The following is a 20,970-nucleotide window of genomic DNA, read 5'->3' as shown; positions in this document are numbered from 1 at the left end:
ACAAAACAGGGAAAAATTAAAAATTATAAAATCACTCAGTGGAGGATCAAACTCTTCACCTACCAACCTGGTTCCTTCAATGAGCATCCAGATGCCCTGTCCAGAGGAAGCTGTGCCTCTGCATACGCTGGCCATTTGTAGTCACTACACAATGAGCTCTGCCACCCAGGCATCACATGAGTGGCTCACTTTGTTAAGGCACGCAATTTATCCTACTCAATTGAGGATGTCAGGGAAATGACCAGGTCCTGTAAGGTCTGCACTGAGTGCAAACTGCACTTCTACCACCCCAGCAAAGTGCACCTGATAAAGGCATCCCGGCCCTTCGAATGACTCAAGGGTCCCCTCCCGTCCATGAAGGGGAATGTGTCCTTCCTCACAGACATCTATGATTACTCTAGTTTCCTGTTCATCATTCTCTGCCAGGACACATCCACAGCATCCGTCATTAAGGGCCTCGATTCCATTTTTGCCCTGTTTGGGTATCCCAGCTATATACATAGCGACTGGGGATCATCATTTATGAGCATGGAGCTACATCAGTTCCTGCTTGTAAGGGGCATCGCATCCAGCAGGACGACCAGCTATTACACCCGGGGGAATGGATAGGTTGTGATGAATGTCTGGCTCCCCTCTGGCGAGCCTTGCTGTACTAACATTGGCTGTGCATTATCTCTACTGTTAAGGACACTCCCCTTGGATATAACTGTGTATATTATTGTACCACGAGTTTCTGCTAATAAAAGCCATGATTATTGTTTGACCACATTGTCTTTGTCTACTTCATCAACTGGCACTTCACAGGTTGAAAAGGAGAACGCTACGGTTTGGAAGGACATAAAATTGGCCCTCTGGTCCAAAGGACTTCCAGACTCGAGCTGGCAGGATGTCCTACCCATGGTGCTCCACTCCATTAATTCATTACTCTGCACTGCGACCAATGCAACTCCTCATGAGTTGATGTTTTCTTTGAGAGAAAGTCAACGTCAGGGACCACCCTCCCGACTTGGCTTACAACACCAGGACCAGTTCTGCTTCAAATGCATGCAAGGAGTTGCAAAACCAATCCCCGTTCAAGAGAGTGCACCTACTCCATGCCTGGATGGCAGGGAGGACACTGTCTCAATCAGGGACCTGGCACCTGCCAGAATGGAGGGTTTATCACCTCAAGGGAGCCAGGACCTATCCAGGGTTCCCTGGGGAACACAAAGGGGCTCAGGTGAAGTGACTCAGGAAGTGGTTCCAGCCAACCCTCAACAGAGCCAGATCACCAAAGCCCCGAGGTCACAGAACCACAGGAGGATCAGAAAGTTCAGAGTCCGCCTGCACTACAGCCCTCTGCTAGCATCTCCAAACCTCGTGACAGGTTGAATTTGTAAATATTGTTTAAAAAATTATTCTATGACTATACTATGTTCTGTTTCACCTACAGGCTTCACACTAAAGAAAGGGGTGAATGTAGTGAACTGGGAATTCACTACTGATGTGATGTCCTCCCCCAACTCTACCCCCACATAACTCAATATAAACCCTGGATCCCTGCCAAAACCCCAGTTCAGTCCAAAGACTATTGTGTGTTATTCTGACTGAATAAAAGCGTGTTGTACTCTCTCTGGTCATGAGTACTCTCAGTCACTCTACACTTGGCTAATTTGTTTTTTTTAAAGGCAAAATAGGTCCTAAGTTTGTCCAGCATTGTGTTTTTACATAAATCTTGCAAATATTGCTTTTCAGGAATTTTACACAAAATAGTACTATTTCCATTGCATGCACAACTAGCTGTCAGTTGAGGGAAACTTGATTCGCTTTTATTGTTGTACAGGTGAAGGACCACAGAGCTAATGAGGTGAAAGGAAAGCAAACTGTAATTGTTAAAGAAATAAAGTCACCTCAGAAGAAGAAATCTCCAGAATCCACAGGTATTTTAAAAAATCCCATCAACTCATGTGTATAGTATACAAATTTTCATATATAAATGCATTCTTAATTTTCCTCGCAGGGCAAATTCAGAAGAGTCTGCAAACTTTGGCTGATACAAAGGTCCAGAATTTAAGCCAAGTAAATGGAAACTGTTCAAGTGACTTTGAAGCTCAGCATGAGGTCGAAGATCTACCGGAGCAGAACAATGTAACTAAATTCAAAGCAAACATATCTGAGGAAGATGTTAGGGTCCAGTTTTGCGGGGTGGCAAAGGCTACTGCCTCAGCCATTGCCTCAGAATTTTCTGATACCACCTTGGACACTTATGCCATTGGTGAAAAGAAAGGGGAAGATACAGTTGCAGAAGAACAATGTAAAATAAAGTTTGAAGAAGGCTCTCACTCAGTAATGAATCATTCATGTGCCAACCAAGAAAATGGTGAAAGGATAGAAAGGAAAAGTGTTATGCAGGAAAAAATGCAAAATATCACCACTCAGGGAAAAATGCAGGCAGAAAAAAATAGCAACAAATATATTATCAAAGAGTTAATAGCTGAATTAGTGCCCATGGGAAGAAAAGACGATCTACAAGTGAAAGAGAATGAGGCAACAGGAAAGGAACACTTACAAGTTGAGGAACAAATTGATGCAGTAATGGATACTAGATTTGAAAGTAAAGACCTGACAATCACTAAGGAATCCAAAGGAAAGGTCACAGAGGAAGAATCCAGCAAGATTCAGCAATCAGTTTTACTGCACAGGTAAATCAGACTATCTGTCACTTTACATTTACAACAATAATTAAGTCTTACTTCCAGCTATCATCTTTTAAATTGCCTGCAGATCAAGCACTCCTTTTTCATTTTTGTGATATTATGAAAATCTGAAATGAGACAACTTATTCTTCAAATTAGCACAAAAGATTCCATGAATCTCATATAAATTGGGGAGGGAAAAATGTTGGCAATGATATCTGCTCATTGGTATTACCCTGCAAGTCACTCAGTTGTAGTAATTTCACAGAAATTTATACACAGAGTAATACTAAATAGCACATTTAGCTCTACTCTGGTTGTGAATTTCTGTGCAATTCTATGCTAATTGGTGTCCAAAGTTCAGCACCTATACTACTATTGCTTACTGTGATTGGGGGATGAATTTCAATGTAATTGGGCCTTGATCATGCATTTAGGGACAATTTAAGGAGATTCACCACAGCCTTCACAAATACAATGGCAATTTGTGCATTAAGTACTGACCTTCTGGATATCACCCACATCCAATGAACAAATATTTTAAAAAAACAATATTGCACAAGCTGGAAAATAATAAATACAAAGATGCCTAATTGTGGCGAAACAGTTGATTCTTGAAAGGAAAATAAAATAGCAGCTCTCCAAATGGAGAAGTTTATGGTGTTTGAGAATATCAAAGTAGCCTGGCATTCTGTTAAAACGTACAGAAACAAACTTTTAGTCAAAAGTGGATCCTTTGAAATTTTTTTCAATGAAATTGAAATTTTCTGAACTCCAGCAGATGGAGACAAATACATTTGTTTCTCTAACTTACAGTGAAGTAAGTGAATGGTTTGAAGTTTCAACACAAGTCAACAGTTGTGCATGGACTTGATTGCATTTACTTCCATAACCATAATCTGGTTGCCCTTGTGCAGAACTCCTGAATTTTCCCTGAATTCACAGCTGATAGAAAGAAATAGATTTGTTTCCCTTGCATGCAGCAATGAGTCAAAATCATTGTCTCAAAAGGCTTTTAAAAACAAGTCAGATGTTTCAGAGAACAGATTTTCAAAGAGAGGGCCAAAACATATAAAGCGTAGTTGCATTTTTCTTTTTAACATAAGTACTCACTTTTGATCAATTGTTTGTTTCTCTGGAAACTTAGGTTCAGGAATTATATTCAATATCCTTCTCACCTTTTTCTTAATTGGTCACCCATAAGTAACTATTTTCTGAAGTTCAAATAGAAAGAATCAGCAGGTCAGACAACATCTGTGGAGAGAGAAACCATTAACATTATAGATATAAGAAAAAAACAAGTTAGTTTTCAGTAGCACAGAGGATAGGAGGAATGGGGAGAAGAACAGAAATATTTTTGACAACGATGAGTAGCAGTAAAATCAGATCATGATTCAGACCAGATCAAGCTTCTTTGACTGTGTACCCTGTAATATGCAGGGTTTCTTTCAATTTGCATATTGCTATTTTCTTAGATCACACACAAGCAAATATAGTTAGCCTAATAATTGCAATTACAGTACATGACGAAACAAAACAACTTTTGAGCAAAATTCCTATTTGCCATGTATTTAACATCTTGGGCCCGATCATAATAAATCCACCCTACCATCAAGAATTTGCCCCCCCCCACCCCTCCCTACACACCTGCAAGGCGTGGAGGACCTATACCCCTGACTCTGCGCTCGGGAGTTAGGCGACATGGCTTTGGTGGGGAGTTGGGCAACATGGCTTCGGTGGGGAGTTGGTCTCTGGTAGAAGGCATTTTATGCTTCAGGATACCCCGACATAGTTTGACAGCCAGCCTGTCTCTGTGTGATGGAGCTTTGTAATACTGTTAATGTTAACAGTGAACTACACACATAATATCACTGATTTAGAAACATATGGAAATAATTAAAAACAAATTTAAGTAAAATATTTTAAATATTCCTTCCCTTTTAATTTTGCAGACATAGAACCCCTCCAAAATCAAGTGGATTCCAACTACAGAGTGTAGAGGCAGATGCTGCACCATTATTCACTGAGCATCTCTCAAACCTTCCCATTCAATAAAGCACATACAGAAGTCAAAGGAAATTTAAATAGATGGGCGCTAACGGTTCCTATCAGAGATGCTAACTCATTATTGGCAAGATTTGCCCAATTAATCTTGCTAACTAACCTCCAATTCTTGCACTTTAATTTTTTTTATACACATTCAGCAGATTGGAACTTTCATTCACTACCTCTCAAAGGTGTTTCACTGGGAAATGCCGTCTTCAGCAATTTTTCATTGATGCACAGTTGTAGAAGAGGAAGAGGCCTTGTAAATAGCAGTTCCTGTATGTTCCATTGATTGTTAACTGGAATTCCAATCACTATGAATACTTTGGTGGTTTGTAGGCACAGATGCATATGATTAACTGTACTTATTTGGCTGAAAATGAATCACTTTGAATTCAAGCCATCAGCTTCTTAAAGGTGTACATACCAGGAAAAAAAATCAATATATATTGTTCAAGGCCTTTCAAATACAAAAAAATTGATAGAAGTTCTTGCAAATTTATTTAAAAAATTTAATATTTGAAAAAATCAGCTAAGCTAGTAATAAACCATGTTGCAGTCATTTCAAAAACATTTAGAGCAACATCTTTTGTTTCTCTTTGTTGTTTATTTCATTTATTGTTTTCATGTATCCTCAGCAATAATGCAGATTTATTTCTCACTTGTGTTCTTTCTCATAATGTGGCATAATAGATTTATTCACCATAGCCATTTATCCTTGTGAAAATGCTGGTTAAGAACCTTCTTAAATTCCTGTAGTCTATTTAGTCAAGTTAACTTTCAGGTAAAATTTCAGAATTTTAACCCAGATGATCAAGGAGGGCAATACACAAAATTGCTGGAGAAACTCAGCGGGTCATGTAGCATGCATAACAATGAAAGAGTAACCAATGATTTGAATCTGACCCGCGACGAAGGCTAGCAGAGAGTAGAATACAAATTTTTTAAATTGTCTCATAGAACAAAGAGCATAGAACACTACACTATAGGCCACTCTGCCCTCAATGTCATGGCAACCTACATAAACCCACTTCTACATAAACCTACTCAACAAACTAAACCTTCCCAACCTCATAAACATAACTCTTTTTTTCTCTATTCATGTGCCTGTCTAAGAATCTCTTAAATGTCTCTTTTGTACCAGCCTTCACCACCACCCCTGGGAATGTATTCCAAGCACCCACAACTCTCTGTGTAAAAAACATAACCTGACGACTCCCCTAAACTTACCTCCCCTCACTTTGTATGGATGTCCTCTGGTTTTGCTGCTCTTGGAAAATTATGGTGGCTGTCCACCTGATCTATGCCTCTTATAATCTTGTAGACCTCTGTTAAGTCCCCTCTCATCCTTCTTTGCTCCAAAGAGAACAGCCTTAGCTGAGTAAACTTTGCCTCATTAGACACGTTCTCCAATCCAGGTAAATCTCTTCTGCACCCTCTTCTTGGCTTCCACATCCCTCCTCCAATGAGGAGGCCAGAACTGCGCACAATATTCCAAAAGTTGCAACACTATCTCATGACTTTTGAACTCAATCTCCTGATTAATGAAGGCCAGCATATCACTAGCCTTCTTAATTATCCTATCAACTTGTGTGGAAACCTTGAGAGTGCTATGGATAGGACGCTAAGGTCCCTCTGTTCTTCCGCACTGTTAAGAATCCTACCATTAACCATGTACTCAACCTTCAAGTTTAACATTCCAAAATGCATCACTTCACAGATCACCCATCCCTCTAGTTCTTCATCCAGGCCATTTATAAGAAAAAAATCACAATGTACAGGGGTCCCAGATCAGACCCCTGTGGAACTCCACTAGTCACTGACCTCCAGGCAGAGCATGTTCCATCTACTACTACCTTCTGCTTTCTGCAGACAAGCCAATTCTGAATCCACACAACCAAGTTTCCATGGATCCCATGCCTCATAATTTTCTGAACGTCTACCATGGGGGACCTTGACAAATGCCTTACTAAAATCTATACACACCAAATCTACCACTTTAACCTTCATCAATTTCTTTTGTTACTTTCTTAAAAAAAACTCAATTAGACTCGTGAGGCATGACCAACTCATCAGAAAGCCATGCTAATTATCTAGGAGAAGTCTTATACTTCTTTAAGTGTTCATAAACACTATCCCTAAATATCCTCTCCAATAGTTTGCCTACCACTGATGTGAGGCTCACTGGTTTAGAATTCCCAGGATTCTCTCTGTTACCTTTGTTGAACAAGGGGACGACATTTGTCACTCTCTAATCCTCCATTATCTTCCCTGTGGCCAGGGAGGATGCAAAGATCAGTGCCAACTCCCCAGCAATCTCTTCTCTCGCTTGCTGTAGTAGACTGAGGTATATCTGATCTGGCGTGGGGATTTATAAATAAATCCTAATGGTTTTTAAGAAGATCTAGCACTTCCTATTTCTTAACCTCAACATATTCCAGAACATAAGCTTGTTTTATACTGACCTCACATTGACCAAAACCCCTCCCTCTGCTGAATGCTGAAGCAAAGTATTCATTTAGGATCTTGCCTCCAGGTGCAGGTTGCTTCCTTTATCCTTAAGCAGGCTTACCTTCACTTTCATCGTCTTTCCACTCTTAAGCTACAGTATGCATAGAATACCTCAGGGTTTTCCTGAATCCTACTTGCCAAGGTCCTCTTATGGCCACTTCTAGCTCTCCCAAGTCCTTCCTGATTGCTATGTAATTCTCATGACCCCCTTCCTGTCCTTTATTTCCTAAATCTAATGTCTGCTTCCTTCTTGTCAACTAGCTGCCTCACCTCTTTTGTCAACCATGCTTCCTTAATCCTTCCATTTTGTGTGTGTCTCACTGGGATAAACCTAACTAGAACACCATGTAAGTAGTTCCTATACATCCTTCACATTACTTCTGTGCATTCCCCCCCCCCTCTCCCAGAACATCTGATCCCAATTTATTCTCCCCAGTTCTGACCTAATTCCATCATAATTAGCCCATCCTCAGTTAAGCACTTTACCATTTTGTCTACTCCTATTCTTGTCTATAGCTATGCTAAAGGTCAGGGAGTTGTGGTCACTTTCATCTAAATACTCCCCCACTGAGAGGCCTGTCACCTGACCAAGTTAATTATCTAGTACTAGATCCAGTATGGCCTCTCTTCTACTTGGCTGGTCCACATACTGTGTCAAGAATCCTTCTCAGATACACCTGCCAAATTCTGCCCCATCTATCCCTCTTGAAAGAAGTAATGTACTTTGTCACTTTTGACAGCTGTGGAGAGAGAGAAAGAGAAGATGATGCTTTGTCAGCAGCAGTTGTACCTGAAGAAAGAACATTTCAGCACACGGAACAAAAGGAAACTGAAGATCTGAGCACTTCCAGTAAAATGGAGACCGAAGGAGACGTGACTAAAGATGACAGCAGAAAGAGTAAAGTGGAGGAAAAAGGATGGAGTCAGGAACAATCATTGGAATGTGGATCAAGTCAGAATGCAGCATTATTCACTGACAGAGAGCAAGAAAATAATCAGATGGTACAGGAAACTGAAGAGCAGAGAGAGCACATCGTGATTGGTAAGTAGAACCCTAGATATTTCACTGTTTAGAGCTGGAAATGCTTGGAATCAATGCAAAGCAGTAGCAATATTAAACTGAACCTATTCTCCTGGGGCAACTTGCTGCTTTAGAGTCAATTACACTGGACAACAATTTCCCCCCCCTCCCCCCAAAAGGTGTCCTTCATGAAAAAATATTGGGGATAATGATAGATAACTTCCAAGCTGAATGCAAAGATAATATCAGATTTGCTGTATCATGTTGGAGAAACGTTAAATTTATTGAATTTAGCATGTCTAATTGCATAATGATGCTGACACATTGTGTTAGTTCAACTGACCTAAGAATGATTTGCTGCTAATTTTAGTTTGTGCTCAGCATCTGATGCCTCTTGTGTCAGTGTACAACCAGAGACGGCCAACATTGATGGATTCCAGTTGCCCTGATACCATTTTTCCATGACGTCCTGTTTTGCGGAAACTGCCAAAATGTTTGGCCTGGAAGTCAGCCTGAAGAAAACTGAGGTCCTCCATCAGCCAGCTCCCCACCATGACTACCAGCCTCCCCACATCTCCATCAGGCGCACAAAACTCAAAACGGTCAACCAGTTTACCTATCTTGGCTGCACCATTTCATCGGATGCAAGGATCGACAATGAGCTAGACAACAGACTCGCCAAGGCAAAAAACGCCTTTGGAAGACTACACAAAAGAGTCTGGAAAAACAATCAACTGAAAAACCTCACAAAGATTAGCATATACAGAGCCGTTGTCATACCCACACTCCTGTTCGGCTCCGAATCATGGGTCCTCTACCGGCATCACCTACGGCTCCTAGAACGCTTCCACCAGCATTGTCTCCGCTCCATCCTCAACATTCATTGGAGCGACTTCATCTCCAACATCGAAGTACTCGAGATGGCAGAGGCCGACAATATCGAATCCATGCTGCTGAAGATCAAACTCCGCTGGGTAGGTCATGTCTCCAGAATGGAGGACCATCGCCTTCCCAAGATCATGTTATATGGCGAGCTCTACACTGGCCACTGAGACAGAGGTGCACCAAAGAAGAGGTACAAGGACTGCCTAAAGAAATCTCTTGGTGCCTGCCACATTGACCACCGCAGTAGGCTGATCTCGCCTCAAACCGTGCATCTTGACGCCTCACAGTTTGGCGGGCAGCCACCTCCTTTGAAGAAGACCGCAGAGCCCTCCTCACTGACAAAAGACAAAGGAGGAAAAACCCAACACCCAACCCCAACCAACCAATTTTCCCTTGCAACCGCTGCAACCGTGTCTGCGTGTCCCGCATCGGACTTGTCAGCCACAAACGAGCCTGCAGCTGACGTGGACATTACCTCTCCATAAATCTTCATCCGCCAAGCCAAAGAAAGAAAATGTCCTGGTGAAACCTTTCGCCATGTTTGTCACTGTTGTCACTAGATGGGTGAGGACAGCACTTGGTGTCACCATCAGAGAGGGTGACCCCAAATGACTGTCTACAAAATTTTTGTGCAATGTTTCAGGAGAAATTTATTTATTTTTTTATAAAAATATCCCTGTAATTTGTTATAACAACAAAAATATTTTTTGTAAGCCCAGCTTACAAGTATCAATATACCTACAAATTAGCAAAACTTTACGCTAATTCTGTTGTTTTCATTGCTGCTGGTATTTTTATAGTTGCTGTTTTTGTCAAATTTTCTGGTGTTTTAGCTACAATATTGTGGTAATTAGTATTTGTGAACCTATATCAGTAACTTATTTTGAGAACCAAGTATGATGTTGTAATTTAAAGGTGTAATTTTAATTTTGCTAGTTGTTTATCTCGGTGATATATGGGAATTATGATTTATGAGGTAACATTAATGTAAAAAACATTACTATGGATTCTGTATGGTCTGGTATGGGAGGAGGTCCATGGATGGGGGGTTGTGACACCATGAGTTACCGCACTGGGTGACACCAACCCTAGTGACACCACTGAAGTTTGTCACAAGATCAGCAGGGAAGAAGTCCAAGTATGAATGCAGAAAATGAATTTTTCAATGACATGTTGCTCTTCATGGTTTTGTATGCTTGAAGTAGACTTAAAATGTCAGGAAATCACAAAATAGGTTATAGCTAAAAAAAAAAGATACGTGATAGGAAAATATTAAGACGATTTTCGTGATCAGCAGCCCAAAATCCATAATGTACACACAAAAGAGTTTAAGAAGTGTTAATGAGCCCAGAGGATCCCAAAACCCAGCAGCAAGAGAAATTAACCAAGACAAATAGTTACTTAAACAAATGTTGCTTTTAATTATCTTTAAACATGAAAACAGGATCAAACTTTAACTTATTACTATTAACTTAGCCTCCCTTCTAATTCTAAGCATGGATGTATGTAATGTGTGTGTGTGTGTGTGTAAGTTCAGAAAAGTTATTTGATTCACAGTCCAGTCTCACTTCTCATTCCTCCAAGTTCACTGGTTACAGGCAATTCTTATACTGTGCACAGAATTTAACATTTATGAACTTCACCAGGCTTTGATGCTTGAAAAGTAAATGGTTACCACTCAGGAAGGTTCTTGTCAGTTTTCAGAGAGATATTTGTTGCTCGATGGACACCCACCACTGATTCCTTCCAATCAGCCACTTCTGTGTCTTTCCAGATAATAACCTCTTTTTTTCAAGTCACCACAGAGTTCCTTTATGTTTCCCTTATTTCAAGTGAAACATTAGGTAGCCAATACTCTCCTCTTGTATGGACCACAAGGGCTTTGACCAGGCTGAACTAAGAACTCATGACCCATCTTCAAAATGGGGTTTCCACAAGTTTGCCAGCTTGTCCTGTTCTAGTCCCAGCTGTTGCTGCTGAACTGTAGAACTGAATTCTCTCTCTCACTCACTCAGAGAAAACCATATGACCCTCTTAAAAAAAAGCCAACTGCACTCAGACAGACTATGGCTCCGGACCTAATCTTTCGAGTTTGTTCATCTGTTGTTTTCCAAAGCAATAATCACCTACTTGTGAAGTCCTTATAGGCATCCTTCAAAGTTAGTGCAAAGGCACCCAGAGCCTGAACTGTCTGGCTTGAGCAGAGCTCCAGCATTTCAAATGAGATCTATTTTGAAGTGTTTGTATGTGACCTACACTATAAAAAACCTTCCACAATTTATCTCCTTTAAAACATATCTAAATACAATATAAAATATAACATAATCTGTCACAGAAGTAATATCTTGGTTGTCCAATGTTATTAGACCAGATTGAAAACATATTTATGCTATAATTGTATTTAACTCGTACATTCCTTGACTGCACATATACCAGTTAGAACTAAAAAAAATTCAAAAGTGGAGATGAACACACAATGGTGATATTTTATGTTTCTCTCAAGTGCCAGACGGAAGAAAGTAAATCAGCATCATGCAGACAGGAAGCTGATCCAGAAAGGGACAATAGAGGACCAAATGGATTTTCCATGACTTAATGCTGATAATCTTGGTGGATACACAAATTCACATACTGTAGAAGTTGAAAGCAATCATCATGCCTTGCTACCCTTCAGTATTACTTGTCAGATGGCAAAAATGAAAAGCTCTTAGGAGGCCTGGCAAGTTAAATAGCATTTCCCCAGATTTTGTATTTGGATCATTGACGTTCAAATTAACTAGATACAACTTTTAGACAGCCGGAGATACAGTTCTATTCTGCAGAAGGGTTGATGAATAAACGTCATTTAGTCTGTACCCAAACAAAAGTAGGAAATGGCAGATAAATCAGGGTCAATGCACCTGATTTGCAAATTACGTAGCTTCTGGGCATCCCATGTTATATTTACATTAGAGACTTTGCACTCATCTTAAGCACTAAATTTGTTGAGTATAAAGACCAAAATTATTTCTAAAATCAAGAGGACACTGAGTTCCCCCTTGGTAGGGAGTTTTACTCTTCCCTCCAAATGAGAAAAGGAATACAGTAGAAAAATATTATGTGCATCTTAGCAACCAAAATTCCATGCCCACCCTTGGCGTTTGAAGCCTGAACAATTGATTTATGTTTCCAAATGCTCACTTTACTAAGGTTTGGGTTTTATTTTTTGTGGACCCATTGCTTTCTGTCCAATACATTAATAGTGGGCAATAAAATCAAAGCTAGCAATGTATCAATTCAAATATCAAATTTGTTAATGCAGCATCTACCTTGCAGGATAGTTGTGTTGCCATGGTCATTTCACATTTATACATTCCATCTGCTTTAGAACTTTTTGATCATCCTACAATGACACTGATCACTTAATCAACCACTGCAAATTATCCTTGAGGCAATAGAAAGCGAGTTGATGGGCATGCAAGAGGGAATAAGATATGGTTTAAAAAGGAAATGGGGAGGGACTGATAAGATTTTGACCCAATGGGCCAAATGGATTCCATCGCTGTCATATGTCATATTCATATATGAATGCAAATCCACCAAGTGACTGATTTTTTTTCCTTCTTAATCTATAATGATACTCCCTGCAGAGAGTTATTGTCAACCTTTAAAGTGCAGTACTGTGATAGTTGCAATAGATCCATGTGCCAAAATATTTTCTTATTTTGTCTGTTTTGATTTAGATGATGGTCCTGCTCCACCTGCTCCATTTGAACATCGGATTGTCTCAACAAATGTCGCACAGATCAGCAATTACTATACAATACAGAAATCTGAAGTCCTTGGAGGGTTAGTTTTGCTTATTGCTTAAGATGCACTGGGGTAATTCTAACTCCTTCCCAAGCCAACAACCCCACAATATGTGTGGGCTAATGATAGATCAGTAATTCAACCTGCTTTTATATGGGCATCACTGGCCAATATTTATTGACACTTTATTGCTCTTGCTTGTTAAACATTTCAGAGTCGACCATCATTACTGTAAGTCTGCTATCATTTGTGGACCTGGCCTTTTAGTATTAGTGTTCCTTCAACAAGTCAACATTTTCAGAGTCAGATCCCATCTAATAAGTGGGCAGCACAGTTAACGTAGAGGTTAGCAGAGCACTGTGACAGCACCAGTGACTGGGATTCAAATCTGGCTCTGTCTGTAAAGAGATTGTACACTCTCCCTGTGTTTGCATGTATTTCCTTGGCATGCTCTGGTTTTCTCCAACCGTTCAAAACATACCAAGGTTGTAGGTCAATTGGACAGCACAGGCTTGTGGGTCAAAAGGGTGTGTATGTCTAAATTTAAAATTTTAAAAGTTCTTTCTTTTTAACATATTTTTTTTAGTTTAACATATTAATCCTTCATACAAAGTCTAGTAATATAGCAAAAAAAATCTCATACCATATACATATCATAAATTAATATTAATGTAATTCAAATCCATACATATCTGTTGATTCAACATTATTTATTAAAAAATAATTCTGGATAGAAACTGAATGAGTTACAATATAGCTCACAGTAATATCTGTCTTATGTAATAATATGATCTAGGACAACAATAATTAAACCTCTATATAATTGATTAATCTAAAAAAGGAATAAAAAGAAAAAAAAAGACAAAACTAAATCTAATCTACCCCCTCCCTCAAATCAAGGTTACTTTAGAGACAAAAAAAAAGATATGAATTGAATAGCGACCTTCAGAAACTCGACAGAGAATCACCAGAGCATCTAAATTACTTAAATCTGACGATCATTTTAATATTCTATGAATGGGCCCATATCTTTTGAAATTGAAACTTTCAATCTATGATGTTGTATTTAATTTTCTCCAAGCTTAAATATGACATTACATCATGCAACCACTATGTACGAGTAGGTGAAGATTCATCTTTCCATTTCATTAAAATTGCTTATCTGGCTATCAACAGGCTAAAACTTTCTCTTGAGATAGAGACACAAGTCAAATGCTGTTTATTTAGTTGAACTTCTTTAGATGATGTATTTGGATTAGAACTAATGCAGTCAGCTCAATGGACTAGATATTTAGACACTAGTCAGGTTACTAGACCACTAAGCTATTCTGTCGCTAGTTACCTTAGTCATACTTCTAAAATTTCTTTGTGATACAAATTCCCCATTACTGAAAATTTTGTTTTAGTTAATTTGTTGCTGTGGCTTTTAAAGTCTAATTAATTTTGTGTCTGCTTCAACTGTTCATTGCAGAGGACGATTTGGACAAGTACACAAATGTATTGAAAAATCTACTGGCCTTACTTTAGCAGCAAAAATTATTAAAACCAGAGCAGCTAAGCAGAAGGTATATCCCTTCCAGAATATCACCAGTCCTTCCTGTGCACATTGCTTGATTTATTTTTGACATTATATGCATGTATTATTGATCAACAGGAGGAAGTTAAGAATGAGATCCAAGTCATGAATCAGCTGAATCACACAAATCTCATCCAGCTGTATGATGCTTTTGAAACAAAGAATGATATCATTCTGATCATGGAATAGTAAGTGGCATTAATCATCAATCAAATTCCTAGTTCTTGAAAATGTATATACAACACAAGGGTATTAGGAAAGGTGCAAATTGCTGATCAAGGCTTTGGCCAAGAGCTGACATATACTGAATTGCCAGACACACCGCTAAGTGAAAATTCAAAGGAACATTGGAAGTCTTGAAGGTTTAATATTTTCTTTGGTCACTTGTGGTTCTTTATTATAAATGAAAGCTTGGGACTTGGATAAATTAACTCTTTGACTGGGAGTTGAGAATTATTCAGTGGATTATTAGAAATTATTAACTTTTGGTCAGGTGAGAATGCATGATAATATATATTGATAGACCAGGGGTAGGAGGGATCAGCAATTAGAGTGGGTACCTCCGACTGACTTTCTGATTACACTGGACAATGTTTCCCCCCTCCCCCCCCGCCCCAAAGGTTTGCTTCCTGAAATGGTTATGATAGACAACTTCAAGTTGAATATAAAGATGATTTCAGATTTGCTGTATCATGTAGGATGCCTGAGAATCATTAAATGAACATTTGTTGAATTTGCATGATGCTGACAAATTGCATTAGTTCAACTGACCTAAAAATGTTGTGGCATTGATTTTCATTTGTACTCAGCATCTAATATCTCTCATGTCAGTGCCAACAATAGTCGGCCAGCATTGAGGGATTCCAGTTGCCCTGATACTGCTTTTCCATGATCGGAATGCCCTGGTGAAATCTTTCACCATGTTCATCATTGACTGCACCAAGATCAGCAGGGAAGAAGTCCAAGTGCAAATGCAGAAAAAGAATTTTCAATGACATGTCGCACTTCATGGTTTTGTATGCTTGAAGCAGACTTAAAATATGACAGAATATCACAAAAATAAGTTATATCTAAAAAAAGTTCATGATAGGAAAATTTTCGTGATCAGTAGCCCAAAATCCATAAAATACACCAAAAGTGTTCAGAAAGCATAATCTTCATTGCCCAGCATTTAAAAAAAAACTTAATGCAGTACAAAATCAAAATACATCACCAAATTCCTCACTGAATGTAGTTCCAGTGCAGTTTCCAGAAGAATATAACTGGTCATAAAATACCTGTGAATTAATTATAAACTATTAATATTATCTGAATTATAATTGAGTGACACTGACATGATAAGGGGAAAAGGCATATCTTACATGTTTTCGCACCCTCTAAACATTGTGAAATCTGTGCTCATTGTTCAGTCACTGCTCGAAGGCTAATAATGTCTCTGTTGGACATTAATGCAATTGATGGGTTTTTATGACAATGTTAGTTTCATGGCTTTTGTACAAATATTAGATTTTTTTTAAAAAGTAACAGCTATTTTGGATGATTCAAACTCATGTCTCCGGATTGTTGGTCCAGATATCTGGCTGTTTGCTTGGTAACTTAACCACTTCATCACCACTGTAGAACTAATTGAGGAGAAGTGATTGTGAAATTTAATGAAAACCTGTTGGACTCAGTTAAACAATATTTGTTTTCAAAGTTAATCTATTAAAACAAAAGAGTAAGTTATTTTTAATCAAGACATTCTGCAGATGCTACGATTGGGGTTTAATACACCAAAGTCTTCCTTCCCACCATGGCCTGATAAGTTTTTCCAGCATTTTTGTGTATTAAAAATGAAAATTATTTTTATTTTGCTTTGAGCCACTTCATTTCATCAAAGATGTATTTTTAAATCAGGAAATAAGCAGCAGTTGAGATGAGAATTACCAACTCTCCCTCGGTGACTGGAGATTCTAAGCTTCATAAAGTGTCCAGGAAAATTAACATTCAGGACTACTACACAAAAAAGTCTCAAGATAGATTATTGTGATAATAAAATGTTTCTTCACACATCTTCATGGATTATTAATGTAAATCTTGGAAATGGGGACAAGTGACAGATGATCCACTGAGTATTGACCAAAAGGGCAATAGTAGGGAGTCAAGCAGGAATGAGTTAGATGGAGGCAGTGAGGGCCAAAGCCAGAGTTAATACAGAATTGAAGTACAAAAAAAAGAGTGGAAGTAGGCGATTTTCATGTGTAGTTTGTCCCATGTTTCTTCTCCTCTTCTGCGCCATATTCTTGTTTCTTATGTCCCAGAAGTAACAATGGATTAAAAGAAATCATAATTGTGGCACATCTTCCCATATAATCAGCTGTCAGGTTTCTAGTAGTCCACAGGAACACAAGTGTTAAATATAAGACAGAGAATGAGTTTAAGCCTGGCATTCCGACTGAAATGTTTTCAGTGTAGACTTGTCTCCTGAGATCAGTTATTCACTTACATTCATATACACGATGAAGGTCCTAGGCCTGTAAAATTGGTTACCCTTTACTTCCTATGGATGCTGTGTGACCTGCTGTTTCTTCGGTGCATTTGTGTATTGCACTTGACGCCGGCATATGCAGACATTTTTGTTTAACCATATAAAGTTTAACCACCCCTTTCCCCTGCCATCACTTCTCCCAACCACCTCTCCCAATGAGTTTGTTCATTGGGGCCAGGTTGTGGTCTGTTTTTTTTGTCCACCTTTATTTAACATTAGGGTAAATATGTCTGGATGCTGTAATAAAAGAACTAGTACAAAGATAACTCCCTGTGGCTGTGGAAATTATATGATGGAAAATAAAGCAGCCCCATAAAAAGAAAGCCAGCTGTTACATACAAATTTAGGAGTGAAATGATTTGTTTTTTGGTTATCGTTGCTCATTGGAATTTCATTGTAAATGAATAGTAGGACACTTCTACTTGAGCTAAAGTATTTTGGCTCTTCCAATTGATTTGAAAAAGAACAGTGAGTAATTAAAATACAGCAACTCCATTTCTGGCAGTTCCCAATCTTACTGTCTGTTAGTGGTTTTAATGGCTGGAGGTGGTGTTTGAAGTTTCACACTCAGATTTCAAGTATTCCATGTTGCAGGAGGAATTATGGTTGGTTGTGTGAAGGCAATTGAAGAACTGCAGCATTTGTGGTGAGAAGCAACTCAAAAATGATGAGTTTATTGTTGTACACATTGTACAATATCAGTGTCGGCGCTGCTCAATTGCTCACCGAAAGGAGGTGTAAGACGATCCTTCCGTCCGAGAGCACACAGGTCACACTTGGGCAAGGTGTAGTACCTGTTTAGTCTCCCAAACAGGGGCACATGAAGCCATGGATTGCAGATGGTGGATGGTTTTTACAAGCAGATTCTAAAAATTGGAATTTATGGTTGTAAAACTAAAAATGCTGGGCAGATGAATCTGCTGCTCAATGACCAGGGTTACCCATCCAGTATGGACACTGCAACTGAAGAAAGCAACGGAAACCTTCAGTATTTTTCCCTTGTATAGTCATGAACTCAACATCGACTATGGTCTCAGCTCAAAGATGAAGCCTTCACCAAAGAAGAAGAGGCAATAACTACAATTTGGAGGGTCAGAGATTGTGACAGATGGAGACATATTATTGCCTATGCCAAATGGCAAGGCACCTGAACGAATTGTACAATACACTTATGCACCAAAATTCTTGCTTGCTGAAGTTTGAACAGGGACTTGTAAAGAAAACCTATAATAGTAAACTAATTTAGATTAAATTAAAAGAGAATAAATACATATTCACAGTTATCCTATTGCAAGCAAAGTGACTTCTAACAGTGCAGTCAGTCCTTTTGTAGTGACGGAGCTATCCTGATTAGTGCATGAAAGGTATGTTCGAGTCTAATCGCTGTTGGAAAGAAACTGTACTTGAACTTGGAGGTGTTGGTTTTCAGGCTTCTGTGTGCTAAAGTGATAACTCCCAGAAGTCAAAATTCATCTTCATGCACAAAACTAATATACAAATATCAACTTGTAGTCCAGCTATGAAACTTTTAGCAGTGAGAAGAGATTGTGACCAGAAGTGATAAGGATCCTTTAAGGTGAAAGATCATTCTTGGCATATTCCATCAGATATAATCAATGAACAGGAGTAAGATGAAAATCGAGATATAAAACATAAACCTCTGGAAACACTCAGCAGCTGAAGTAGCATATGTGGACAGAAGCAATGATGTTTCAGGAGATAAACCATGCTGCTGAATTGGAGAAAAGAAGAAAACAATTTACATTCAGTAGCAGAGATGCATAGATGCTGCCTGATTAACTGAATGTTTCCCGCATTTTCTGTTTTCATTCAAAATCTCCAGTGACAGTAGCTTGTTTGATATGCAAGAACTGATTAGGTTAAATTTGAACATGTGTACAGCAAAACTTGATCCGAATCAGTATACAGCTCACTCAATGCAATAAGAACAAGAATCTAAAGGAAATCTGTGTGCTAAAGTGATAACTCCCAGAAGTCAAAATTCATCTTCATGAACAAAACTAATATATAAATATCAACTTGTAGTCCAGCTATGAAACTTAATGAACTTCAGTGAAAATATATTTTGGATCCAGACCGTAGTTAGCAACAGCTACAATATTGTATATCTCGGCCCTATGACTAATGATGAATTATTGCCCTTTTATCTTGGAGCAGGAGTTGGGATAAAATGTTGTCCAAATGAATTTTTACTGTGATTCATTTGTTTTCCTTACAGTATTGAAGGTGGGGAACTATTTGACAGGATCATTGATGAAAACTACAATTTAACAGAAATGGACACAATCTTATTTGTCAGGCAGATTTGTGAAGGACTTCAATACATGCATCAGATGTATATTCTTCATCTGGATCTGAAGGTAGATGGTATTGAAAGATATTTGGGAATAATTTTGCATGACAGGTAACATCTATCCCCAATAAAGAAATTAGAAAGTTAAATAATAAATACTTAAATTGTCATTCCTGAGAATTAAATATTCATTTCCCTCTGACCAGAATATTCATATTTCTTCTTGTAACAGAGTAAATTATACACAACTATGCTGTGTGACATCTGTCTCTTTGGCACTGGTTCAGTGTTTCCAAAGGTTTATCTGGCATGTAATAATGCATCTATTTAACGTGCAATGTTGGGATATTACTGGTCTCTGGCCTCGGTCCTTTTTTAGGCACACCAAGGATATTTGAAGCTTCTAGTTGCAAGAGGTTGTCACCAGAGACCCAAATAAGGCAAAGTCTTTGAGGGGTAGCCAAAAGTTTCAGTTTCATTAGTTACTTCCCAGATCACTTGGAGATAGATGGGAGTTCACCCAGGCACTCTATGGTGCAGGATAGTCCCTGGAGTATTCCTGAGGCTAAATCACACAGTAATCTAGAGGCATTATGGCAGAAGTTTTTACCTGGACAATTCCTGGGGCTGCAAGGATCAGGTTTGCTCCTGGTGCATTCCTGAGGATGTAAAGAGGCAGATTGTACTTGGAGATTTATGTGGCAAACTTAGATGTTACTGGGAGTGGGGGGGGGGGGGGGGGAGATATAGGGAAATTAAATTCAGGAAGTTGATAAAATACAGTAGCAACTGACAGAAGAGCCCAACACTGCAGTCCATCTTGATCGCCACTCACATTGTGATGGCTGATTATAAGAACCGTACCACTCTGTTCAGTATGCTAATATGCCTGGAGAGATGAACAACCCACTTGTGTAACACCAAATATTTCATCCAGCAGCCATTAGCTATGAGGCAGATGTACATGGCATGTCATTCGAGAGGCATAATACTACATGCATTTCCACTGACACAATAAACGCAATAGCTAGGTTTAGGAAAATATCAGACTCCCTTCCCGGCAAGACCAATTCTACTTCTCTTCATAGTCAGACAGGGTACTGCAATTTATTTTGAATCCAAGAAAAGTATACTTTGTAGAAAACCAAGCTATCATTTTAATCCAGAAGTAACTGAAGAGGAACAAACCTCAGAGATAATGATGCTGCTTGAATTGGTCCCAATCTTCTTGTCAGTGTTGAGGTGAAGAATGAGGACTCAGCAGCTGTAGTGTAAGTCCACAATGAAGGAAGCTAATTATGACCTTAATACAAAGAGATGGATGTTGCTGCCAGCTAATTATGAATTCCATGGAGCAGTGGCAGCCAACTGCAGCACAACTGCCAGAATGCTCGCAACAGTGGTGGACTCAAAACTCAGCTCAGAGGCAATTCGATGCTATTCTGAGCTCAGGGTGGAGAACACTTTGTATTTGGTTCCCTAGCTTTATGCCTAACTCAGCCAGTGCCACTTGAATTCACTAAAAATCTAACGTCTTTTTTCACGTTATTTAAATTAATACAGTAAAGCTTCTGTTATCCGGAATTCAAGCAACTGGCAGCCTCAAGCAACCAGCAAAAAAAAAGT

General features: G+C 38.9%; 1 protein-coding gene across 7 annotated transcripts in view; it reads left to right on the top strand.

The window, feature by feature from the left end:
- The window catches only part of mylk4b (myosin light chain kinase family, member 4b), a 215,784-nt gene that overhangs the window by 171,562 nt on the left and 23,252 nt on the right, over positions 1 to 20,970 (top strand). For 6 of the 7 annotated variants that reach the window (XM_069909893.1, XM_069909885.1, XM_069909875.1 and 3 more), the window contains 7 exons: positions 1,823 to 1,919; positions 2,000 to 2,681; positions 7,973 to 8,274; positions 12,861 to 12,966; positions 14,399 to 14,492; positions 14,582 to 14,691; positions 19,270 to 19,411. In XM_069909893.1, coding sequence (XP_069765994.1) covers positions 1,823 to 1,919; positions 2,000 to 2,681; positions 7,973 to 8,274; positions 12,861 to 12,966; positions 14,399 to 14,492; positions 14,582 to 14,691; positions 19,270 to 19,411 — 1,533 coding nt within the window. The remainder of the gene's footprint in view (positions 1 to 1,822; positions 1,920 to 1,999; positions 2,682 to 7,972; positions 8,275 to 12,860; positions 12,967 to 14,398; positions 14,493 to 14,581; positions 14,692 to 19,269; positions 19,412 to 20,970) is intronic. The other variant, XM_069909867.1, reaches the window with a different exon arrangement.

This window comes from Narcine bancroftii, chromosome 1 (assembly GCF_036971445.1).
Source record: "Narcine bancroftii isolate sNarBan1 chromosome 1, sNarBan1.hap1, whole genome shotgun sequence".
NCBI lineage: Eukaryota > Metazoa > Chordata > Chondrichthyes > Torpediniformes > Narcinidae > Narcine > Narcine bancroftii.
The sequence above is the reverse complement of the archived record's forward strand: the minus strand, read 5'-3'. Positions and strand labels throughout refer to the sequence as shown.